This window comes from Peromyscus leucopus, chromosome 20, assembly GCF_004664715.2.
Source record: "Peromyscus leucopus breed LL Stock chromosome 20, UCI_PerLeu_2.1, whole genome shotgun sequence".
Lineage (NCBI taxonomy): Eukaryota > Metazoa > Chordata > Mammalia > Rodentia > Cricetidae > Peromyscus > Peromyscus leucopus.
In genome coordinates, this window is record NC_051080.1 from 45,500,270 (window position 1) to 45,522,967 (window position 22,698).

Below are 22,698 nucleotides of genomic sequence, written 5' to 3' on the forward strand. Positions count from 1 at the left end.
GCAAAGGGATCTTGACTAAGTGTGAGGGGGCGTTTACCCACCACCCCCACATTTCCCCAGAGTACTCTTGAGTAGGAGCAGCAGGAAATATTAGATAGAAGATTTAGAGGGGAGAGATAGACAGAAAATACAGGATAGCCTCGAGAGGGCCTGGAACCTATTCCATAGGCCCTGACTGTCTCGGCCCTAGGGTATTTATAGAAATGCCAAGGGGTGGAACAAAAGATCTTCCCCCCCAGCACAGCCAAGTGCAGACCATCTCAGACCCCTGCACTCAGTCAGGCCCGTGGTCCTGATCATCCTCTCCATGCAGACCTGCTGGGTAACGCCACGAGGAGGGAACCTGAAAATGGGTTCCCACAACTAAGGGCTTACATGAAGACTTTGTCTCAAACAAAAACAAAAATCTGGCCAAATGAGATGTCATCTCCTCGTACCAAGAAACTTATTTACAGACACTAATCTAATTATGTTCAATTTAAGTTGATTAATAATTAGTTATACTTATTATTAATGAGAACCAATAATCTATATTAATTCTGAGCCATACTTTATGTAATGTTTCATGTAAGGGAAGACGTGAACACACAGGACATGAATGAGATGCAGGCGATGCCACATACCTCTTCTGCTGTCCAGAAAGATGCCTGTGCTTGTTTGTACATTTTCCAAATATCGGGGTACTGGATTGGAAAGATGACAAACCGGCGGGAACTCTTTCTGAGGAGTGGCTCTTCATTTGACCTCACCTCAACTGCGCTTGTATCCGAAGACAACTGCTTTTGATAAACAAAGTAAAAACACTTCTTTCATGTGCAAACACTTCTTTCTCTGACTCAAGCTTAAATACACATCTGGGCAAAGTCTGGGAGGCAGCATAGGCTGGGAAAGCAGTAGAGGCACAGAATCCTTTCAGTGATCTGACTGACCAGTGGGCAAGTCCTAGGGTGAGTTGCATGATTACAGGAAGTTGTTTAATTTCTCTAAGCATCACTTTCTGCAGCTACCAAATACTCATCGAATAAGACTGTTCTGATTGCTGGGTGGTGCTGGCCCACACCTCTAATCCCAGCACTCAGGAGGCAGAGGCAGGGATCCCTGTGAGTTTGAAGCCAGCCTGGTCTACAGAGAGAGTTCCAGGACAACCAGAGCTACAGAGAAACCCTGTCTCAAAATAAAATAAAATAATAAACTGTTCTGATTATTCAAAGGCCTTTAAGCTGCACCAGGTGCATAGTAGGGTCTCAGATGATCATGGTTATTGCTACTCTAAGTGTAGTAAAATGCTAAACCAACAAACCATAACAGTGGAGAAATTTCCAAGTTTTTGAATAAAATGTCCCTTCAGTAGTACCACTACTGAATGCTGATGTGAATGAGTCACTGTTACAGGCTACATTTTTAACGGTTTTTTTTCTAATCTTATCTGAAACACTGTAATACTTAGCTGAAAACTCCTTACCAACAATGTTATCTCCTTTATCCATCTTAACATTTCCATATACCACTAGTATTCTTACTTGCATTTTAGAATATTTTTTACAGTACAAAATTGCTCTCACTTGTCTTGTCTTATTAACATCCTTGCTATCAGTCAGGTTAGTGGTTGTCACACACATATCAAAAGGCTGTTACCACAAGCTATTTTTCATGGTCTCAAATGCTATATTCTTTTAAAATTATTTTGTTATTATTGCTTATTGAGATGCTTCTGATTAGCCTTTTAAATGTTCCTAGACTTATGGAATTATTAAAGTGGTTTTTTTTTTTTTTTTTTTTGGTCAACCAGAACCTTCTTACAACTCCCAGATAGGAACTTTAACACATTGTTAGAGAATGTCTGGAGAGGTAAGTCTCAGCTAGACATGCTGGCACATGCTGTAATTCCAACACTCAGGAGTTGGTAGAGACAGGAAGATTGCTAGTTCAAGGTCAGCCTGGGCTACAGTGAGACGCTGAGGAGAGAGGGAGAGTCAAGAGATAAATGCTCAAATACAGCATTAGCTAGAACTGAGGATAAACTGAAAAGGCATAGGTCTAGAGTAAACAGGTGAGTGAGTGTGTGTGTGTGTGTGTGTGTGTGTGTGTGTGTGTGTGTGTGTGTGGTGTATTAGGAGACCAGAAGTCACTATCAGGTGTCTTTGTCTAGTGCTCTCCACTGAACCATGACTCACTGATAGGCTTCTGGCTGGTCTAGTGACCAAGCTGTCTCTGTACCTACCTCCAGTGCTGGGTTAGAGATACATATCAGTGCCAGGCTTGTAGACGGGTGCTGGGATCGGAACTCAGGCCCTCATGCTCCCCAGCAGGCACTTTACCAAATGAGCCATCTTCCCAGCCCAATCAACAAGGAGTTTGAATCTGTGTGGTGCATATTGCTCTTTTAATTCTTCTATAAATAAACTGATTGCATTTGAATCCTATTCTGCATCTTTCCTGTGCCCTGTATTACATCACTGAGGTCACTCCATTTGCAGGATGGGGCATTCTGAGAGCTGGGAGGAGAACTCAAGCAGGAACCCTTTGGCACTGAGCACTGTGATCGTGGAACTTTACATCCTAATAAATAACTGGTCGGTCTCAGGATCTGTGAGTCTTTTTACATTTGGAATGTAAGTGACATTTGTATATATCGGATTCCTGTTCCACCCTGATGAGAATGTAACATACTACAGGCACAGCAGTATTCATAAATATCAATGACATGAATTCATGAAGGATTAAAAGGAGCTGCATGAGGAAGGTATTATTAAATATTTTGTCTTGTGGAGAGAAGAGGGTTAACTAACACAAACCTTTGAACTGGACCAGTTCAAATTTCATAGTGAATATTTTTATGAAATTTGAAGAGGTTCATGTAAGGCTCTCCAAGATGCCCTCAGCAGACCTGTGGTGAGAAACCACACTTTAGAATATTCTTGCTGTTATCTGCTTTTGTTTTTTGAGGTGTGTCTTACTATGTAGCCCAGACTAACCCCAAAGATTTGATTCTCCATCTCAGCCTCCTGTGTGCTGGGATCATAGTTGTGTGCCACTATGATTGACAGAATGATTGTTTATAACCACTCACTTTTACTGAGTTTCCCAAAGCTCTCCATGTAAGTTTTCCTGACAGTAGGTTTCTTTTCACACTCATAATCAGTTACATAACTACATTTCATTAAGTTACAAATTGCAGTATAAGAAAGTTTAGGATGATAGGTTTGGAACTAAAGAAATCTGATCCTGGTAAGGTACACCTCAGTGTGAAGAGAAGCGGGTAGGTGCAGGAAGGAAGGAAGGGAGGAAGGAAGGAGGAAGGAGGGAGGGAGGGGGGGGGGGGGGGGGGGGGGGGGGGGGGGGGGGAAGGAAGGGAAGGAGGAGGGAGGGGGGGGGAGGGAGGGAGGGAGGAAGGAAGGAAGAAGGAAGGAAGGAAGGAAGGAAGGAAGGAAGGAAGGAAGGAAAGAGGGAAGAAAGGAAGGAAGGAAGAAAATAGATTTTGTAACATATAATGTATGAATTTCAGAAATGGAAATGAGAACATGAACACATAAATTAAGATGTGAAAATTGAAATTAAAAAAAGCTTGGCTTTGATAGGACCTTGCTAGTGGGTCTTACTATTTTTTACGGGAACTGAGAGCTTGAGAGACCTTTTGTAGAATTAGTATTAGGAAGTCACAACAAACCGTTAATTTAATGCAGACTTGGCAAAGGTAAGCAGGACTGGATGGCAGGAAAGACTGACAGCAGCAGAGAGACAACTTAGCTGTAACTGCACCAAGATGAAGTGATAGGACCTGAAATAGAGCTGGGCAGTAGATAATCCTCGGCAAGATTCCACCCTTCCCACACTTGTGCTCAGTCTCTTCTGTCTTAGTTTCTGGTCATCCGGGCTGAAGAGTTGCTGAGACAGAGATCTAGGTCATGATTCCCCAAAAGGCACCTACACTGACCTAATCTAGCCTGGCACCCGACCTCACCTCTCTCCTGTCACTGGCGTGTGGCCACCTCGTATGTCTCCTCCACTTAGGCGCATGCTGTTGCAGTCATGTACTTTTTCAAAGTATCATTTCGTTCTTGTATCACCAACAAATCTGAAGCTGATGGAACCCAGGCTGAGGAGCAACAACTTGGGGAGCTGAACCCAGTCCTAGCAGTGAGTCCTAGCAGGGTTTTCTGGCCTGAGCTTTTTAATCTTGGATGTTTTGAGGAACTGATGAATGCTATGGACCCCTTTCTCTGTCGATTCACATACAAAATCTACATCTAACAAAAGGAAACTCAGAAACCTCATCTACTGACCCTTTAGGATGACACTTAAATCAAGTACACCACCATCACCTAAGGTGCTCGTTACAAATGCAGGTTGTGGGCCCAGTAACTTAGCTTTTATTAATTACTCCAGATGATTCGGATACAAATAGCCCACACTGCTCTATCATATCCAGAGAAACAAAGTGCTTAAGATATCTCTGCATCACAAAAAACTTTTGGACTCATTAAAAATACTCACTAAAATTCATTCTAGTCTAAAATTCTGTTCTGTCTTTATGAATCAAGAGTAATAAAAAAAGTTAACTTCCAGGTGTTAAGCCAAAATGGCTCCTGGTGTCACTGGTAAACCAGAGAAGTCTGACTTTTCACCTAGGTGGAGAAACTGGTACTAAGTACCTTTGTTTCAAGGAGAAAAAAAATAAGGAATAGTCACAATTTATTACGAAATGTTTACAAAATAAAAATCAACTTGGAATCTACATCTTTGTCTAGAAATGCCAGTTTAAGCAGTCTGTGGGCTGAAACTTTATATTCCTTCCAAACTGCCACAGTATTAAATTCAAGATACCACACAGGGACACAAAAGTATTACTCATATTCCAAATGTCTTAAAATATTTGCCCCCAAAAATGGGGTACTGGAAATTATACAATAATTTAAATTACTATGCACTCCTATAATCTAATGTTTATTTGTGTTATTACGTACTTCTTTGTGCTAGCACAGCAGCAGAGGACGAGTGAGTTAATTTTAGATTTTTAAGCACCGTGGCACTTTGCATAAAGCACTTCGTTCTTTGTGAAGGAAGCAACATTTCCACCGTTGCAATGAAGAGGCAGACACCCCGAAGATCCAGTTAGTGGTTCAGTCTGAGCAAAACTAGCCTCCTAAGCTCCTTTTTCTTCGTTGTGAGGCTTTCTCGGCCCGCCCCGTCCGCTCCCCCTCATCCACCTGCGCCAATGCACACACGCTCCTCGGCTCTTTAACTGCACAGGGATGATTCGCATCTCTGGGGTAGATTCGCCACAGCCCCTCTCAGTCGCCAGGGCTGCAGACAAGGGGACTGGAGAGCCGGATAACAAGGGGCGTTCCCGGGCAGGGCCTGAGGTGGTCCGGGGCCAGCCCTGAGCGGAGGGCCGAGCTCCCCGACCCCCCCCCCCCACTGGCCTGCAGCGAGGGCGCTTCCTTCGGCCTGCACTGGCTTTCTGACGGCGACGACTAAAACAGTACCCTACGGCAGCCTACAGTGCGGGCATGAGCCTGGGGCGGAGGATGAAGCGACTGCAGCATTTACCTCATCCTCCTCCAGCCCGGCCGCTTCCGGCCTTTCCGGGTCGCCCATCGCGCAGACTCCGCCAGAGCTACCCGAGCTGAGGAACTGAACGCCGCAAGCCAACTCCCGGCAGGACCGGCTCCAGGCAGCCCACTGGTCTGCGCCGTGGCCCTCCTCCGGCTCCGGCCCGCCCCGTCGCTCTTGTCCTGGATTCTCGCTGGCCCATGGCGGGGCCTCCCGCGGCGGCTCCCCCACCCCGGCCCCGCCCCTCCCCTCAGAGCACCGCCCCCTCGATCGGCCCCGCCCACTCCTGAGCACCGCCCCCTCGGCCGGCCCCACCTCACGCCTGAGAGCCGCCCCCTTCGGCCGGCCCCGCCCCTCCGAGCACCGCCCCCTCGGCCGGCCCCGCCCCTCCCCCAGAGAGCCGCCCCCTCGGCGGCCCCGCCCACGCCTGAGAGCCGCCCCCTCGGCCGGCCCCGCCCACCCCTGAGAGCCGCCCCCTCGGCCGGCTCCGCCCCTCCCCAGAGGGCCGCCCCCCTCCACGCCTGAGAGCCGCCCCCTCGGCCGGCCCCGCCCACCCCTGAGAGCCGCCCCCCCTCGGCCGGCCCCGCTCACGCCTGAGAGCCGCCCCCTTCGGCCGGCTCCGCCCCTCCCAGAGGGCCGCCCCCTCGGTCGGCCCCGCCACGCCTGAGAGCCGCCCCTTCGGCCGGCTCCGCCCCTCCCCAGAGGGCCGCCCCCTCGGCGGCCCCGCCCACGCCTGAGAGCCGCCCCCTTCGGCCGGCCGCCTGAGGCCGCCCCTCCCCAGAGGGCCGCCACCCTCGGCCGGCCCCGCCCACGCCTGAGAGCCGCCCCCTCGGCCGGCCCCGCCCCCCCCCCCCCCCCCCCCCCCCCCCGCCCCCCCCCCCCCCCCCCCCCCCCCCCCCCCCCCCCCCCCTGAGAGCCGCCCCCCCCCCCCCCCCCCCCCCCCCCCCCCCCCGCCCACCCCTGAGAACCGCCCCCTCGGCCGGCCCCGCCCACCCCTGAGAGCGGCCACCCTCCGCCCTCCGGCTTCTCTTTCTGCAGGCGAGCATGCCGTGGCCGCGCCAGGCAAGCCTGCGCCCCACTGGTCCACCGGTGGCGACTGTGGCGTCCCAGGCCCCGCCCAGCCCTGCTGCCCCAGCCTGGACGCTCCCGCCCAGCCTGTCATCTGCTCTGAACTCTGCAGAGTCGATTGGAGCCCGCGGTCAGGTCCGCCTCACGTGCCCCAGAGCACGCAGACTGCCGTGCACACGGGTGCCGGGCACGCCGGGGCGACGTTCCCCGGCTAGCCCTCGTGCTGCGCCAGCAACCCGGTAGGTAGGCTGGCTGCCCTCCTTCGGTCCCCACAGACTGCCGAGTGGCTGCAGAGCCGCCCACTGGGCGGGATGTGGAGAGCCCGGTGGGAGGCGACACCTTAAAAACTCCAAGGGGAAAGGGCTCTTTCGTGTTCCAGCGACCAAAAGGAGGAACTGGAGGGAGAAAATGTGTGTGAATGGAGCTTGAGAATGAGAAGGAAAAATAGCTATATTCAGGGAAATATCTTGAAACCTCTACAGAGTGATGGATTCTATTCTGTAAAACCCTTTATGTGAATTAGGGTATTATTATTTAATCTTTGCGACATCTCTCTGCAGTCCATACTGCAATTTCGCTCATGGTACAGATTCAGAAACTGAACCTTAGGATAAATAACCAAGGTTATGCAGCCAAAAATAGACTCCAGTATCCTTGCCACATGTACTTCTCGAGACAAAGGCTAACGTGACAGATGTAACACTTCTGAATTGTAAGGGCAGAGGACGGAGAACAATGATGGTGGCAGTACTCTTGGTTGAATTACTAATATAATGCTTTCAGGATATGGTAACTATGACAGAAAAAATTTTTTCAAATATACTAAGATTCCATCTCAAACAAGACCACAAAAAGGAAGTGAGATTTTCAGTGGATTCTGGAAGGAGCCTTGCTATGACTTCAACTTGCACCTGGTTTGTGGTTAGCCATCTATAGTATGGTAAAGTAGGGCAGAAAATTTGCTTTAAGCTCTTAAACCTACCCTGGAGTGGGTAGTTACCCTTACCCTTTGTTAAAGCAACATGATCAAATGCTGAGTGAAAACTTTATGTATATTAAATTCTGTGAGGAAATTCTCATGAAAGATAACTTACAAAGGTTGCAAGGTAAATAAATTATGAGCAAGGGTTCATTCATTTAAAACCACCAAACAAAGAGTAATTTGGCGTGAAGACACGAGTGTTTAGATGCAGCCGTTAACCACCCAAAGGGAAGGTGGGTTGGGGAGCTCTGTCCTTAGTGCTGACTTGTTACTCACTGTAGTTCAAGAGTTCAAGACAACCATCTTTTGACTTTCCACAAACAGCCCCTGCAGATACTGAAGTACTAAAGCAACTGAAGACCAAGACATAAGCAATGGTCAGAAATAAATATAATTTCAACTTCAGAAATAGACAAGACAGGGCTGAAGAGATGGCTCAGTGGTTGGGAGCCTGGCTGCTCTTGAGGACCTGGGTTCAATTCCCAGTACCCACATTGCAGCTCACAACTGTCAGTAATTCAGGTTTCAGTGGTTCTGACTCCCTTACACAGACATGCAGGCCAAACACCAATGTACGTGATAAAAACTTACTGCAGTCTCATTGGCTGCAGTAAAAGTTTATTTCCCTAGCATTGTGGCTCCTCTTCCAGCCCAATCTTGAGTCTTCAGCCCATGGAGATAAAAAGGTGCAATGTGACTGTCTTGGAGTGGCGGCAGACACCCATGTGGTAAACACAGATGGTCTTGGCTGAGAGTAATCAGCAAGAAAGGAAGCTGTGGCAAGGGAAGAAGGTTCATTTTTAATGACAGAAACTATAAACACCAGTTCAAGCTAAAGCACACACATCTTTGTGTCAAGCACAGTGTTAGATGTTGAATATACAAAAAATGAAACATGAAACAGAAAAAGGACATAGAGCCTGGAACCATTCATGGCACAAATTCTGGTTCCCCCCATTTAATAGCTGAGTAAGGCAAGTTATGTATCTTGTGTGCACATGCTTATGAATGTATAGGAGTTACTTTATGTACAATGAATGCGAAGGAGCCAAGAATGGTGGTTCACTGAGACAGGAGGAGCTGAGGCTCAGCTCAAGGCCAGCCTGATACATGAGACCCTGTCTCTAAAGACAGTATTTGGGGAAGGAGAAAGTGAGATATCAGAATGCAGTGGAACCAAATTGCAGTTTTTAAACTGAAAATGAACTCTTGGTCTGTAGAAACACAGTTCTGAACAAGTAGTAGGTTCCCTTCTTACACACTACCCACACTTCCTTTCCTTAGGAACACATCAATTTTATCTACAGTGCTGTGTGGTTTCATTGGCAGGCTGCCTATTAATTCAATTAGCTCCATTGACAAAACATAATTCACATAATACAAAGATCTACCCGCCAGTTCAAATAGCCAGCCAGTCACTTCTAAACACAGAAAAGGGAAGCGTGGGACAAAAGTTCAATATGGGGAAAGGAGTCCCCTGTAAACACTTCACTGGGTGGGAACAACGCAAGCCTTGAGGCTCTCTTCTCAGTCAAAATAAAGTCCTTGCAGAAAACTGGCAAACACCAAACTCTTTGTCTTAAAACTCCTGAAGTCTATGGAGTTCTATTTAACAAGCCATATTTACTATTCAGAAAGCCATCCAATGGAGAGGAGGGTGCACACTTGGAGGTGTAGGGACTAGAGCCGCTTGGAATAGGCTATGTGTAGGATAATGCCATCTTGAAACAAGGTAATGGGAATGAAAGAATGGGTTAATATATGTTAAAAACACACGAATTCATTGTACATAATTTCAGGGATGGGGAGATAGCTCAGCAGTTAAGAGCACCAACTGCTCTTTCTAGGTTCAATTTCCAGCACGTACATGGAGGCTGACAACCTTCTGTAACTAGTTCCAAGGGACTCAACACCCTCTTCTAAGCTCCATGGACACTGCATACATGCACTGTACAGCAGTACATACACACATGCAGGCAAAACACCTATTATGCATAGAGTAAGAATAAATTTCATTTTTTTAAAGGACATCTTTTCAAGATGCCTTCATCAGCAAGTAGCTGTGGAAGATATTCAGTAAGTATTATAGGATTATAAACTACAAGTTTAAAAACATGGGAGACTGGGCAATCAGCAATGCCTTTTAGCAATGGACTCTTGATACGAAGAAAAGTTCAGTTCTAAGTGTGGCTTGCTTTATGTTCACTATTGTAGCTCTGACAACTTCAAAGCCATATTGAATAAAGCATTTGCATCAAATGAACCAGCAGTCAATACAGGTTGTCTGCTCTAAGTTTCAAGAACTGTATGAAGAACATCTCCCCATACATTTTAGGCACTGGCACTTCAAGGATAAACACAGAACAAAGAATAACTACAGTCCTAAGTTAAAACTGGCTGTTGCAGTTCATTAATGAAAACATGCTGGGCAATTGAGATGGTCCAGCAGGTTAAAGGAGCTTACTATGCAAGGCTGGTGACCTGAGTTTGATCCCTAGAACCCACCTAAAGTCAGGAGAACCAACTCCAGAGCTGTCCTCTGACCTCCACATCTGTGGATTTTTGGTTATAGAATTTTTAGCATCCTAGCTTTGGGTGTGCTGGTTCTCAAACTCAAGGTCTCATACATTCTAAGCATGTACTTATGAACTATACCATCTGTCCTTTAAAAGTAAACAGTAATCACTGCCATCTTTCAGAGTACATAAAATGTTTTCGTGAAATAGTTATACTGAAGCAAATGTTGACTGGCTCTGAATTGTGTAAGGACGGAAGCATGTCAAACAAATGCATGTTCAAGTATTTTAGACCAGCTTGGCATTGCACAGTATTTCTACATCGAACAGCTCCCTGTGCTGGATTTCTAACATTTGTTATCTTCCCTGTTCTAGGTTTCCTTCCCTGTTCTACTTCAACTTACCATGAAGCAGAAATCTGGTGACCAAATGCCAAACCTATGCTTTCAGTTTTGTTCTCATTCCATGCCTGTATTGAGGCAACTAATACGGTGCCTCATTTGTTACCCCAATCCCTATCTTGGTAGTAAGAATTATTGTTTTTCTGTAGGCATAATTTTTCTAATAAACTGTAACACACTTGTGCTTGTCCCCTAAATGAATACGGAAGTGGCGACAACCGCATAAGCCTTTCATTTCTGTAGGCTATAAGCTGAGTCCATGAGACAAATGAAAAACTTTCAAGTGTGCTGCTGACTACTTAGGAGCATGAGGCACTTTGCTTAAAAAGATTCTACAGGCTACTCACTCACTGTGTGATACATCAAGTTTACCTAATCATTACCATGCCACAAGCTTGCCAGAGTTTAATAGTCAAGTTTCATTTTTTATACCAAACACTTCAAATACAAGTAACACTGTTGTTTTTTTCCTGGAGAAAGCCTACTTGCATCAAAATGTGACTTACCTATTGATTTGATGTTACAACTAAAAGCATTCAGACACATGTGAAAAGGTTCATGAAGTCGTTATCCATGATATGTGCTTTTTTATTTGTATGTGTGTGTGACCATGCATGCCAAGGTACACAGGACAACTTGCAGTTGACTCTCTCCTTCTACCCTGTTCTGGAGATCAAATTCAGGTCATCAGGCTAGGCAGCAAGTGCCTCTACCCACAGTACCATCTTTCTGGGTTTGCAGCCCCTTTCTTTAAAGAACTTAGAACAATAAAATCAGTTTTTCATTATACTTAGAACAATAAAATCAGTTTTTCATTATATGCTTTTCATTTTAAGACATTTGGATTTAAAAGATATATAACATCGTTAACTTTAGAGCATCCCCACATCTTTAAAGTTCCAGATACCTTTGGGGAAAGTAACTAAAGGATAAGTCTATTTGTTTTTAAATCCTTAGCAAGTTTATGAATCACAGCCTTTTCAAGATAGCACAGTCAGAACATCAGAATGGCCACAGGATCTAAGGCTCCAAACTGAGTAAAGTGCAGCTAGAGCCTAGTGACACGCTTCATTATTGATAACTCAGTTGCATTATTATACCTTCCACAAATTACTACCGCAGTCCAATGTTAAGACTGCAAACTCTGTGCCTGGGTAGAATTTAACAGTCCAATACTTGGTAAGTGGACAACCTTCATCAACTCAATCTCTGAGGACAGTAATGGGACAAATGGGGAAAAGTGCTTAGCACATAGCAAGTACTTATTAAAAATAACGAAGAGGAAGTTAATATAATCAGCAATCTAGTGTGTTTGAATTGTAAGCAAGGTAACAGGAGACTAGGTCACATGTGAGGTAAGGGAATGGTTATTTTATCTGCATGTTTATACCCATTTCAGTTGATGTAAACATACATTGTAAGTACTTTCAACCACTACCCAGGCAGTCCATTAAAGGTACATCCATCAAACCATGATCAAGTGGGAGCCAGGACTGATCAACAGTTGTACTTTGTTTCATAGATTTCAAGTAGGAAAGGCTTGACTTTAGTGTATTTATATCCACGAGTGAAATGGAATGCTCTTCTTTTAGTTCTAGAATTCACCTGGATGCTGTTCTATTACAAATGAAGACTGCTAGCTTCCACCATTTAGTATGTCAGAGAAGTGACAGGAGACTGTGCCCAGGTGTGTGCATTAACAAACCACAAGTAAATCTTTGCCATAAAAGTGTGTGAATTATTTCCTCAAAGATGATTTCAATTTTAGCTTGAGCCTTGCAGCTGTCATTACATTCGTCAAAATAACCCGATCTTTATGTTGTCTGGGAACTTAATGTAGTAAAATAAGTTCTTTTGAAAAACCCTCCAAAACCCACCCCAGTAAGCCATTACAGAGCCATCCTGATAGTCACACTGCGGGGAAAGTGAGAAGGAGCAGAGCTTCCAAACCAGTCAAGTTCATTCTTGGTCTTCCTGAATTGCCTCCAGTTCTGTCTCAATCGCTAAACAAGACCAAAAGAGAACCTTATTTTGTATGACTTTATTTTACATTTAGAATCATTTTATGCTTTACTAAAGAAACAAAACAAAACCAAAATAACAAACCTCACTTTGCTTTTACTATTACTAAAAGCATTTTAACCAAAAATCTTGATTTTGGAAGACCTCAGACATGTCGCATTATTTTAAATATTTTCATTCTTTCAGTAACTATTAAGAATAAATTTACAACGAGGGCTTCGGTGTCCTAGTCTAATTTGTTCATTTACGACTGATCAAGCCTGTTGTGTGACTTATGTTGATGTTCTGTATCTTTCAAAACATACTGATGCTTGTTAGCTCTTAATTCAGAATAATATTTAGACATAAAAACCAATGTCTCACTTTGGCTAACTTACACACATCTAATACAGCATGTTGTTATATAAGTTTTAAGTAATATAGTGACCTTCACTATGATTCAGTTTAATATATTTTAGTTAACAGGTTGAGAATGCCATGTGGTTCAGTCTTTTGAAGGAAGTTATATAATAAAACTACAGTCCCTTTAAACATGACAACTATCCAAGGCCAGAAGTCCTAAACAGGAATTTAAACCATAGGTGAGGACAGGAGAACTTCCATCATTTTTTACATTTTAAGTGACTACTTTAAATCCTAGAGGGACTTTTTGTTCCTTGTTATCCCACTGAATAAAACTGCTAAGTCCACAAAATATAAGGGGCATTGGTCATAGACCACATAGTCATTAAAAACAAAACAAAACAAACAAACAAACAAACAAACAAAAAACCTGTCATTTAGTTTTCAGTTAGTTAACTCAAACTTTCTGTGCCAATTAATGGTCACACTTTACTACTACTTGTAAAAAGAAAGGGCCTGGCTGGGTGCCATTCAGGATTCTCTGCTAACTGTAAAATGTGGACTGGTTTTCTTAATGTTCTTATAGTCCATATGTATATAAACTTTAAAAAAAATGTATGAATATAACCATGTCAGTGCATTGCCCCTAGCTTAAAAAATGTACAACTATATAAATAAAAACTGTTTCTTCAATATTACTTGACATTTCTTCTGTAATTTATTTAAAAAAGTAAAATGTAACAAGATACTTAAAAAAAGGCTAGATACAAAAGTAGTTAAGCTGCTCACGAACATTTAAAATTTTCCAAAATGTATTTTCAGTAATCATGATCTTATAAAACATTTTACAGTTATCAGAAAGTGCCCAGCTGAGCACACATAACTGAATTACCTTAGCACAAATGTCTGGTTAGGATGAAGGGCCTGTCTGACTGCATTGAAACAGGGATACAAAGAAAAGAAGGTAACTGTGAGAAAGTATTGTGCATTGGCCCCGTCATATGTACAGAAAAAGTGCCCTCTCTCAACTGAACAAATTACATGCAAAATAGTAGTAGTATCATTTAATATCCTAGAGCTCAATGCGGCTAAAATAACTCGCAATAGAAGTGGTTTTTATAGGTAAAAGTGATTTCGTCTCTAAAATCTGAATGTCAAGAACTTTTTACAAGTTCCATACACATGATACAGAATTGCAGCCAACCACAAATTAAACACCATAAAAAAGTTAAAATGAAAACACAGAACATACTTAATTTTTTATTTTGAAATTCCCTATTCCCTCTATACAAGAACCTTTGCTGAAACACTTTCCACAAAGGCAGCAGTGAATTTTCAGAACATTTTACATTTTTCCCCCTCAGCAAAAAAGATAAATCACAGTGTAAATTATGTTGTTCTGCTGTCATCTTTGGCTGGGGTTAGACCTAGAAGATGGCGACTAGCAAACCATCATAGACAAAAGGTGCCAGTGCTTCTCAGGCCTTTAAGCTACAAACTCAGCAAGGAATGTCTGCATTTAATCTCTTTAAGGTACCACCAGGGGGGTATGACAGCATTAACTTCCATAAACTTTTATAGACAAATGGGAAAAAAAAAATCTACAAAATTAGCTAGTAATATTACACGGCAATACACACTTTTTATACTCTACACAAAACCAAAATTCTTGGTCTTAATGGCGAGTAGTAATTTTTGTTTGAGAATCTGTTTAGAGGAATAGAGTGGGACATAAAGTCGAGAAATACAAGTATTTGCAGTAGGAAGATGTTGGTCATCTGGTGGTCTTATTGTGATTGAAGGCATAGGCTGGAAACCTTCTTCACTGGCTGGCAACGATGGGCTTGATGTCCAAAAGTAAACCTAAATAAGAACACAGAGTTACAATCGTGGCTTTTAGAGGTTATAGTCAACCTTAATTCTGGCAGCATAAACAACCACAACTCTGATGTTTAAAACCAAAGTCTCACAAACATAACTGCCCAACTATGAGCTGACCACAACAGACATGCTAAAATGGACGGGGTGGGGAGGGGGAGAAGTCCAGGAAGCATCAACCATAAACAAATGACTACGGACAACTAAGAAATGCTGAGAGCAGAATAAACAGTCTTTCCTAGAGAGAGCACACTACTTGGTGATCCAATACAGAATAGAATGTCTCCCCTGAAAACATACATCTACATAACATTATACAGCCCAAGCAGGTTTTACTTATGTATACTTATGTATTTAGGAACATGAACACGAACGAACGAACGAAAACACACACACACACACACACACACACACTCGGGGGGGGGGGGGTGTAGAAACCATGTATGGTATTTCTATGGCATTTACTTTTCACAACTAAGCACTAAAGTCAATCTAACTTTCCAGAGTAGCTCAGAAACTTAAGTAATTGTCGATATTTCCTAAAATATAACTGTGTAAGGAACTTCATCTTAGAAGTACCAAAGCAAAGCTGGTCCTATCCACTCATTTAACAGGTAAGAAAAAGCTTCACGTAAAAAGTTTCTTCAAGAATGAATGAGTTGGGGCTAGAGAGGTGGCTCAGCAGCAAAGAACACTGACTGGATGCTCTCCCAGAAGACCCGGATTTGATCTCCAGCACCCAAAAGATGACTCAAAATGATCTATAACTCTAGTCTCAGGGGGATCTGATGTTCTCTTCTGGCCTCAGAAGGCACAACATACACATGGTGCAGACATGCATGCAGGTAAAATACCCACATATATAAAGGAGAAATTAAAAACATGATCAATCAAAATCGATAGTTAAGAGAAGTTCTGACAGTTTTCACATGCCTTTTATTGGTAAACTATGTTCTTCCAGAGGGAAACCCACCAACCCACCCCCTAAAACACCCAAGCCAAACACACCAACCCCTGTGCTTCTTCCGTCCTTTAACTTACAAGGTCCTGCCGTTCTGTCATGCTCATTTTCTCTACTATTGACCAGAACCAACGCTTGAACTGGAGAAGCTTGTCAGCATTCTCTCCTAAGAATATAAAGTCAGTGTGTTGTATTAGATGGTGTTTCTTCTGAACACTGGTAAATGTCTTATATAAACAAAGAGACAAACTTTACAATTTAAGGCATCTAATTCCTAAGAGGAAACTAGAGCTATCTGTATTTTTAAAAACTTTGAAATTAATCAGGGAATCCTGACTTGAAACGAGTAAAAGAAAAGTAAACTGTCATCACCCAAATCAACAGTCCATGACATAAAGCTCATCTGTAAACTTGAGTCTTCTCATGTGACCCTAAGCCAGTGCTTCTAAAATCCTGCGTTCATAAGCCACCATCGTGCCATGGGTCTTTGTAAGAGGCAGACTCCCATTCACTCCCAGATGACCGGGAGAGACGGACACCGAGTGCTGCTCCTCTGACCCCCAGACATACGCTGCTGCTTTTCCCAGCTCTAGCTGTGCTTTTTAAATGAACCAAGTCTTTCTATGTGCTGACATTAAACTGTGTCACAAAACCCACTATATAACAAAACTAAAAACCGCCAAGCATGAAAGTAATAAAAGAGAAAAAAAATTTCAATTTTTTTGTAATCTGGGCTGGTGTACACCTTTAATCCCAGCACTCAGAGGCAGAGGCAAGTACGATCTCTGTAAGTTCAAGACCAGCCTGGTCTATGCAATGAGCTGCAAGAGTGCTGCATAGACCTTGTCAAAAACACCAAAAATAATAAAAACAAAATTTATAATTTGGTGGAAGCCATTTAACAAAATAGGAAAAAAAAATCCAGATTATGTATGTAGTAATTGTAGTATAACTACAATCTTCCCGATCAACTTTCTAATCAACTTCCAAAAGCTCAAAAGTCTACACTTACCCTGAATGTTTGAAAAAGAAAACTTCAGGGCAAACCAAACACTGAGATAAAGCTTATCACCACTGTTTTTTCCTTCTCATCATGTGACTTTGTGTCTTTACAATAAAGTGACCCACTTACAACTCTACACAGCAAACATTATGTAATCAAATTCTTTCACTATCTGAGGCACAGAAAACATTATTTTTGTCACTTTAGTATACAAAAGTCGTTTTCTAACCACAAACAATTTTACTGTGCTCTAAATTATAGTCATCTTTTTGTTTGGGTTGTGTGTGTGTGCATGTGTGCAAGCATGCACGTATTTTGTTTTTTAGGCAGGTTCTCACTATGTATCTGAGGCTGGCTTTAAACTTCATATTCTCCTGCCTAGGCCTCCCATAAAAAAACAAAAGAATAACCTAATTCTAAGCTATCAAAATATTAAACTTCATTTAATCATACCCTTAAAGGTAATACTAAAAACCAACCTGTCTATCTACAGGGCTTGGGAAAGACTCTCAGATCCAAAACCTCTGAGGACACACTAAGCATGCTCCAGCTTCCTCTCTTCAGGAAGACATGCCGTTTCCTACCTGACTCATCATTGAAAGAGGTGAAACTGATCAGCATCTGCACATTGACTTCCCCACAGCCGTTCACCAAAAGCCGAAAGTCTTCTGCTGTTAAGTCTTCTAAGGAGTTTTTTGGAAGCACATCCAGTAGACCCTTCCTCATTGCCTAGAGAATTTGAAATTTTTTCTTTTATTATAATCAGTACTTTACTTTCCATGGCATCTGTTCATATTATTATAGCTCAACATCAAATTTTAGCTACATCCTCTAAAAAATGCTAGTTCCCTAAGCAAAGAGAGAAAAAAAGCAGAGCTGTATTTTGACTTTCCTCTTTACAGATTCAAGACACCAGGGGAAGAGCTGAGCACAGCAAACAGGCTGCAGTTCAGAAGTCACCTAGTATTTTTACATCCCAGGATGTAATTGAAATTACTTTTTAAATTATATAATAATGTACAGGTGGCACAGTAGATAAGCATCGCTGCCTTGCTTCAATTTGGCAAAAGCGTACCCTAAAAAAAGCACAATTCACAACAAACCTCCCAGACTCAAACCCAAAGTCTAGACACTTACTGAAAAATGTACCAGTGTGTGTGTGTGTGTGTGTGTGTGTGTGTGTGCGCGCGCGCGCGCGCGCGCGAGCGAGCGTGTTGTTCCAAGTACCTCCCATGCATCAATTGTTAAATCTTACCCTCATTTTGCAGAGAAGGAAACCAGTGCACTAAATAAAGTATTAGTGACCTGCCAGTGTGCAGCTGGAAGGTAGCGAGGGAAGTACTAACTTAGTGTAATTCCCAGCACAAGAATCCCCACCACTCTTGAATTTATACAAGCTTTACCCTGGAAAGGGAAAGCATTAATAGTACAGGTCTGGTGTGTTGCTTTCTGAAAGGGCCTGAATGCAGAGCTGGTTGTTGTCTTGAGAATTTCCGTTAAGCACTCTAAACTATTTGTGTTAACAATATGATAGTAGAAACATGCTTTCCTCTAAAACTTCAGTGGTCACGGCTGGGTGTACAGCCAAGAAATACCTGCAGGACTAGCCACCAATAAGAACTCTGGGTTGTGCCAAGATCTCAGGCTTCCCCAATCAAATGCTGGCGAAGCTTGGACTTGGAACCCTTCAGGCTCTGCTTGATACAGCCTCCTCTGCATATGTTGCTAGTGTGTCTTTGCATTTAGTAAGTATGACTGACCGAGTCTAATGCCGCCTTCTCAGTTAGGGTAGTATATACAGGTGGTGACAGGGCCCACTCACGAGAAGCCTGTCAACGTTTGCTCACCAGAGCTATTTTCTGATCATTACATAGTTATCCAAAAGAACATGAGTACTTAGTCTGAACTCTCAACTTGAAATGATTTTACATTTGAAAATTTGGGCCTTTTGTAGATAGATTACTGGGCTAATTCACCACAATCCAAGAAAATAAAAACAGCTTCATCATATGACATAGTACTTTTCTAGAAAATACTCACATGTAATGGCTGTTCTGCAACTACCAACATCCTGTGCTCTGCGTACTTCCTCACATACTCATAGACATTCTGAGGAGTGACTGGTATATTCACACCATTTGCAATGAGTTCAACCTGTGAACGAGTCAGCAGTGACATTTAAAAACAATTCTGACAATAATAACAGCTCATGAGAACTTTTTTTTTTTTTTTTTTAAATTTTAGGATTAAAGGATGAGTCTTCCTCTGACAAATACCTATCTAAGAGGTGCAAACCTTGTCGGCCTAACTGAGCACAAAAGTCTCTGTCTCGGTCTAACTCACTAATCCCTGACTCCTCTCTCTCACCTCTTACATAGTGCTCATTCTTGTCTGTATGCATGCACCCTGCCTCGGTGGTTTCCTCTTGGTCCCGAGCCAATCGTTCTTTATAAAACAAGCCAAACATCAGGAAATTGTGGATTTGCTTTACCTGTCCTCCACCCTCTTCTTTACACAGGTCAATGGCAAATGCCAAATCCATGGCTGAGAAAACAGCATCAGCATCTGAACTCTGAGACGCCAGGATCAGTTGTCGCAGACTCTCATACATTACAGGGTCAAAAAAAGCAAAGTCATGCCAGTTGACCTAAGGGAATAGTCACACAGGACAGTCTCAACAGAAGCCTCTCTTCTTGACCCGATAGTCAATTACAATCTGTGATGACTTTATCTTTGATGGGAGGGGAAATGACAGGGACTGAACCCAGAACTGTGTGCATGCTAAGTAAGTAAATGCTCTACCACTAAGCTATATCCTAGCCCTAATTTTATTTAACTTAAAAGCACAGTGATAAATAATTTTTCACAAAATACATAAAACTGCTTTAAAGAGAGAAAAAAATTAATAAACCTCTAGCTTTGACAATTCATTTTAATTTTTTTGTAACAGGAATAATAAGTTAACTGCTATGAGGTGGAGCCAAGAGCATGCTTTAAGAATCATTTGGAAAGCCAGCTTTCTTTATGGAACAGTGGCCAACGTGTGACTAAGGCAGCTCTTGACTATGTCATGTGCTCATGATGGTCTCCACACAACACAGGTTAGTAAATCCCATCTAACTGCTCTAAGAAGTTTGGTGACTTACAAAGGTCACATCACTGAGTCAAACTAAAGTCTACCAGATCTCATGAACTGAAGAGTTAACATACTAACATTTTTATTGTTAATAGCTTCGGTTTTCACTCAAGGTCTATGCACAAAAGCATTTTAGCTGGACTTGTCAAGAGTTAAATTGTGGTCCCAGCTAGTAAAGAAAACATACACTTCTCATTATAATAGACTCATTTAAACAGCAAACAATAGTCAGTGATTTGTTAAAGTCAATTAATTTAGTACTAAAATGTGACCAAACACCCATGATGAGGAGGTCCTAGGCCCTAGTGGAAAGGTTTCTGTAACTGTTTTCGTTGAATGGAATGGTATACTTATAAAATGTCTTCTAAACTGTCTAGGCCATACATTTAGTGTTGCTGTCAGTCTGTCTGACTGCAGACTCAACTGGTCAAAGTACCAAGAATGCGTGTTGACTGTCCAGCCATAAGTGGGAGATCGGTGTCACCCTGCCCAAGGCTCAGAGTTTACTGGGTAAGAAGCAGGTTGGGAGGGGTGTGGTGTGTGTGTGTGTGTGTGTGTGTGTGTGTGTGTGTGTGTGTGTGTGTGTGTGTGTGTGTAAGCCAGAGAAAGCAGCAGTGCAGAAAGTGACTGTGGAGCTCATCAAGGCTCTTGAACTATCAAAATCAGAACAAGCTCATGAGACCTCACAGTGCCCACATCTCTCTAGCAATTTATACAATTAATGGTTGATGGGTTGGGGGAACAACACAGACCATTTTCTTCAGTGATTTGACTTAACTGGTCAAGTGTCCATGCTCCTATAAACAACCGTAATGACACCCACTAAGTCACAAACATAAACCACGTGGTCACAGACAGACATGAAAGCAGAAGAAGGGACTAAAGGGAGCAGGAAGGGGACAAAACAAAGCGAGGAGAATGGGGATATGACCAAAATCAATTGTGTACACAGGTGAAAATGTCACAATAAACTCATCATTGTGCATACCTACTATGTGCTAATAAAAACCACTAGCGGGGTATTAGTAGACTACAGCTTTAACAATTCAGTTTATGGTAGATGTATGGTACAGCCATCTCTGAAAAAGAGTCTGATTTCTTTGTAATAGCGTTAGGAATTGTTGTGATACAGCTGAGTAATTAGCAGTACATGTTAATCTTGCCAGGCAATCAGATATCAACACATAAAGAAAATAATCTAATTCTATAAGCCATATGAATATCATGCATGTTGGTTCGTTGGTCCCTCTGTGGCACATGTATTTTTCAAGTTAGAATGTTGTTTAAGACTATTTCTAGACTCTACTACCACCCACTTGTGACCAATTATAGTGGCTTTGGCTTCCCTAACAAAGTGTGCCAAGCATAGTGCTTGTATCTTTATAAAGTTGTCAGAGGATTTCTCTTCAGTAGGATTCAGGTTTGTCAGGAACCAACCAAAACTGTTAGCAACTCTACTGTGCCATCTCCCCACATACAAAGACTAGCTATGTCATTAAATCTTTGACAGTTATAATGCTTTACCACAAACTGAATACTATACAGTGTACCATCTTTTATTTTGCAAAAGAAATGTTTACAATTGTAAAATCAGTTATATGCATCAAACTTACTTTTCTACCAAGCAACACTTTAATTACATGCCTATTCAATGTGATAGGACATAGTTCATTTTGCAACAGACATAGTCCAAGAATCCTAAAAATAAGAACAGAAATATAATTTAAATTCAAAACCAATCATAGAATTAGTCCCACACATACATAAAAAATTTATATATATAATATTTTGAGAAATCCTCATTTCTACCTAGTATAAAGTAGAGTATATATCCAATTTTAAAGCGAATGTCTTTTTAGCCAGGGTGTGTGGTGCCCCACCTAACCCACAGCCCTGAGAGGTTAGTGGGAAGATCAGGCATTTGAGCCAGCCTGGGCTGCACAGAAAGCTTGGGGCTGGAGGAGTAGCTCAGTGGTGGAGAACATGCTTAGCATGTGACAAAGCCCTGGGTCCGACTCCCCGAGTTAAAGATTGAGGGCAGCTCCTTTACCTGCCAATGTTTCTGAAACAATTCAAGCGTGCTTCTGTGTTTTTGCCAGGTCTCGGAGTATAAAAGCCTCTCTTTCCAGGTTGGTAGAACAAAGGAGCATTGTCATCACCATCATCTGTATCATCTAAATCCATATCTACTACACTCCGACTAGAGCCGTGACGCTTTCGGTTTTCCTACGAACAGAGTTAGTTAGGAGAGATGAGGCTGCGGACCTCATTTGAAAAAAGAAATATATGGAATGCTTCTCTGAAATCATTCAAAGCAAAAGAAAAAGCAGAATTCATATTTAAATGTAGTGTATAACAATAGTAAAGGTAAACTCTGAGCTGTAATAGACAAACCTTATGTATACTAAATCCTCATGTCTGCTACTCCAAACAACCAGTTGGGACTGAGGCCTCAGACCGACTGGAGAGTGCATGCCTGGCAAGCACTAAGCCCTGGGTTCATCTTCTACTGCATAACCAGGCATGAGAGCACAGGCCTGTAACCCCAGCACTGGAAGGCTGAGACAGGAGGATCTCCTGAGTAAGTCCCAGGCCACTCTGGGCTAGAGTGAGACCCTCCAAAACCAACAACCCCCACTCTTTCCCCTTAATGCTTAGAAAGTATTTTTGCTAGCTATTGAGTTCTGGATTGCCAGTTCTCTCAGCATGGAAATGACGAGATGCTACTATCACTGTCCTCTTAAGTATTTAACTGCGTCCAGACAGTGTTAGTACAGTCTGCTTCAAGTCTACTGACCTTGAATTTGTACATCTACATCTTAGAAAAGTCGTTTTT

The 22,698-nt window shown here is 42.7% G+C and overlaps 2 protein-coding genes across 7 annotated transcripts in view; both read right to left on the reverse strand.

Moving 5' to 3' along the window:
• Positions 1–5,778, reverse strand: part of Rrm2b (ribonucleotide reductase regulatory TP53 inducible subunit M2B) — a 29,968-nt gene extending 24,190 nt beyond the window's left edge. The window contains exons 1-2 of one of the 3 annotated variants that reach the window (XM_028857199.2): positions 5,551–5,778; positions 624–776 (exon numbers count right to left, since the gene is read on the reverse strand). In XM_028857199.2, the coding sequence (XP_028713032.1) occupies positions 624–776; positions 5,551–5,598 (201 nt within the window). In that variant the 5' untranslated portion in view covers positions 5,599–5,778. Of the gene's footprint in view, positions 1–623; positions 780–5,550 lie in introns of all 3 variants that reach the window. The other 2 variants (XM_028857198.2, XM_037197734.1) reach the window with 2 other exon arrangements.
• An 8,334-nt stretch (positions 5,779–14,112) lies between these two features.
• Ubr5 (ubiquitin protein ligase E3 component n-recognin 5) overlaps positions 14,113–22,698 on the reverse strand; it is a 119,301-nt gene continuing 110,715 nt past the window's right edge. For all 4 annotated transcript variants that reach the window (XM_028857191.2, XM_028857193.2, XM_028857194.2 and 1 more), the window contains exons 53-59: positions 21,913–22,088; positions 21,476–21,560; positions 19,218–19,373; positions 18,767–18,880; positions 17,311–17,455; positions 15,804–15,889; positions 14,113–14,747 (exon numbers count right to left, since the gene is read on the reverse strand). In XM_028857191.2, coding sequence (XP_028713024.1) covers positions 14,535–14,747; positions 15,804–15,889; positions 17,311–17,455; positions 18,767–18,880; positions 19,218–19,373; positions 21,476–21,560; positions 21,913–22,088 — 975 coding nt within the window. In that variant the 3' untranslated portion in view covers positions 14,113–14,534. The remainder of the gene's footprint in view (positions 14,748–15,803; positions 15,890–17,310; positions 17,456–18,766; positions 18,881–19,217; positions 19,374–21,475; positions 21,561–21,912; positions 22,089–22,698) is intronic.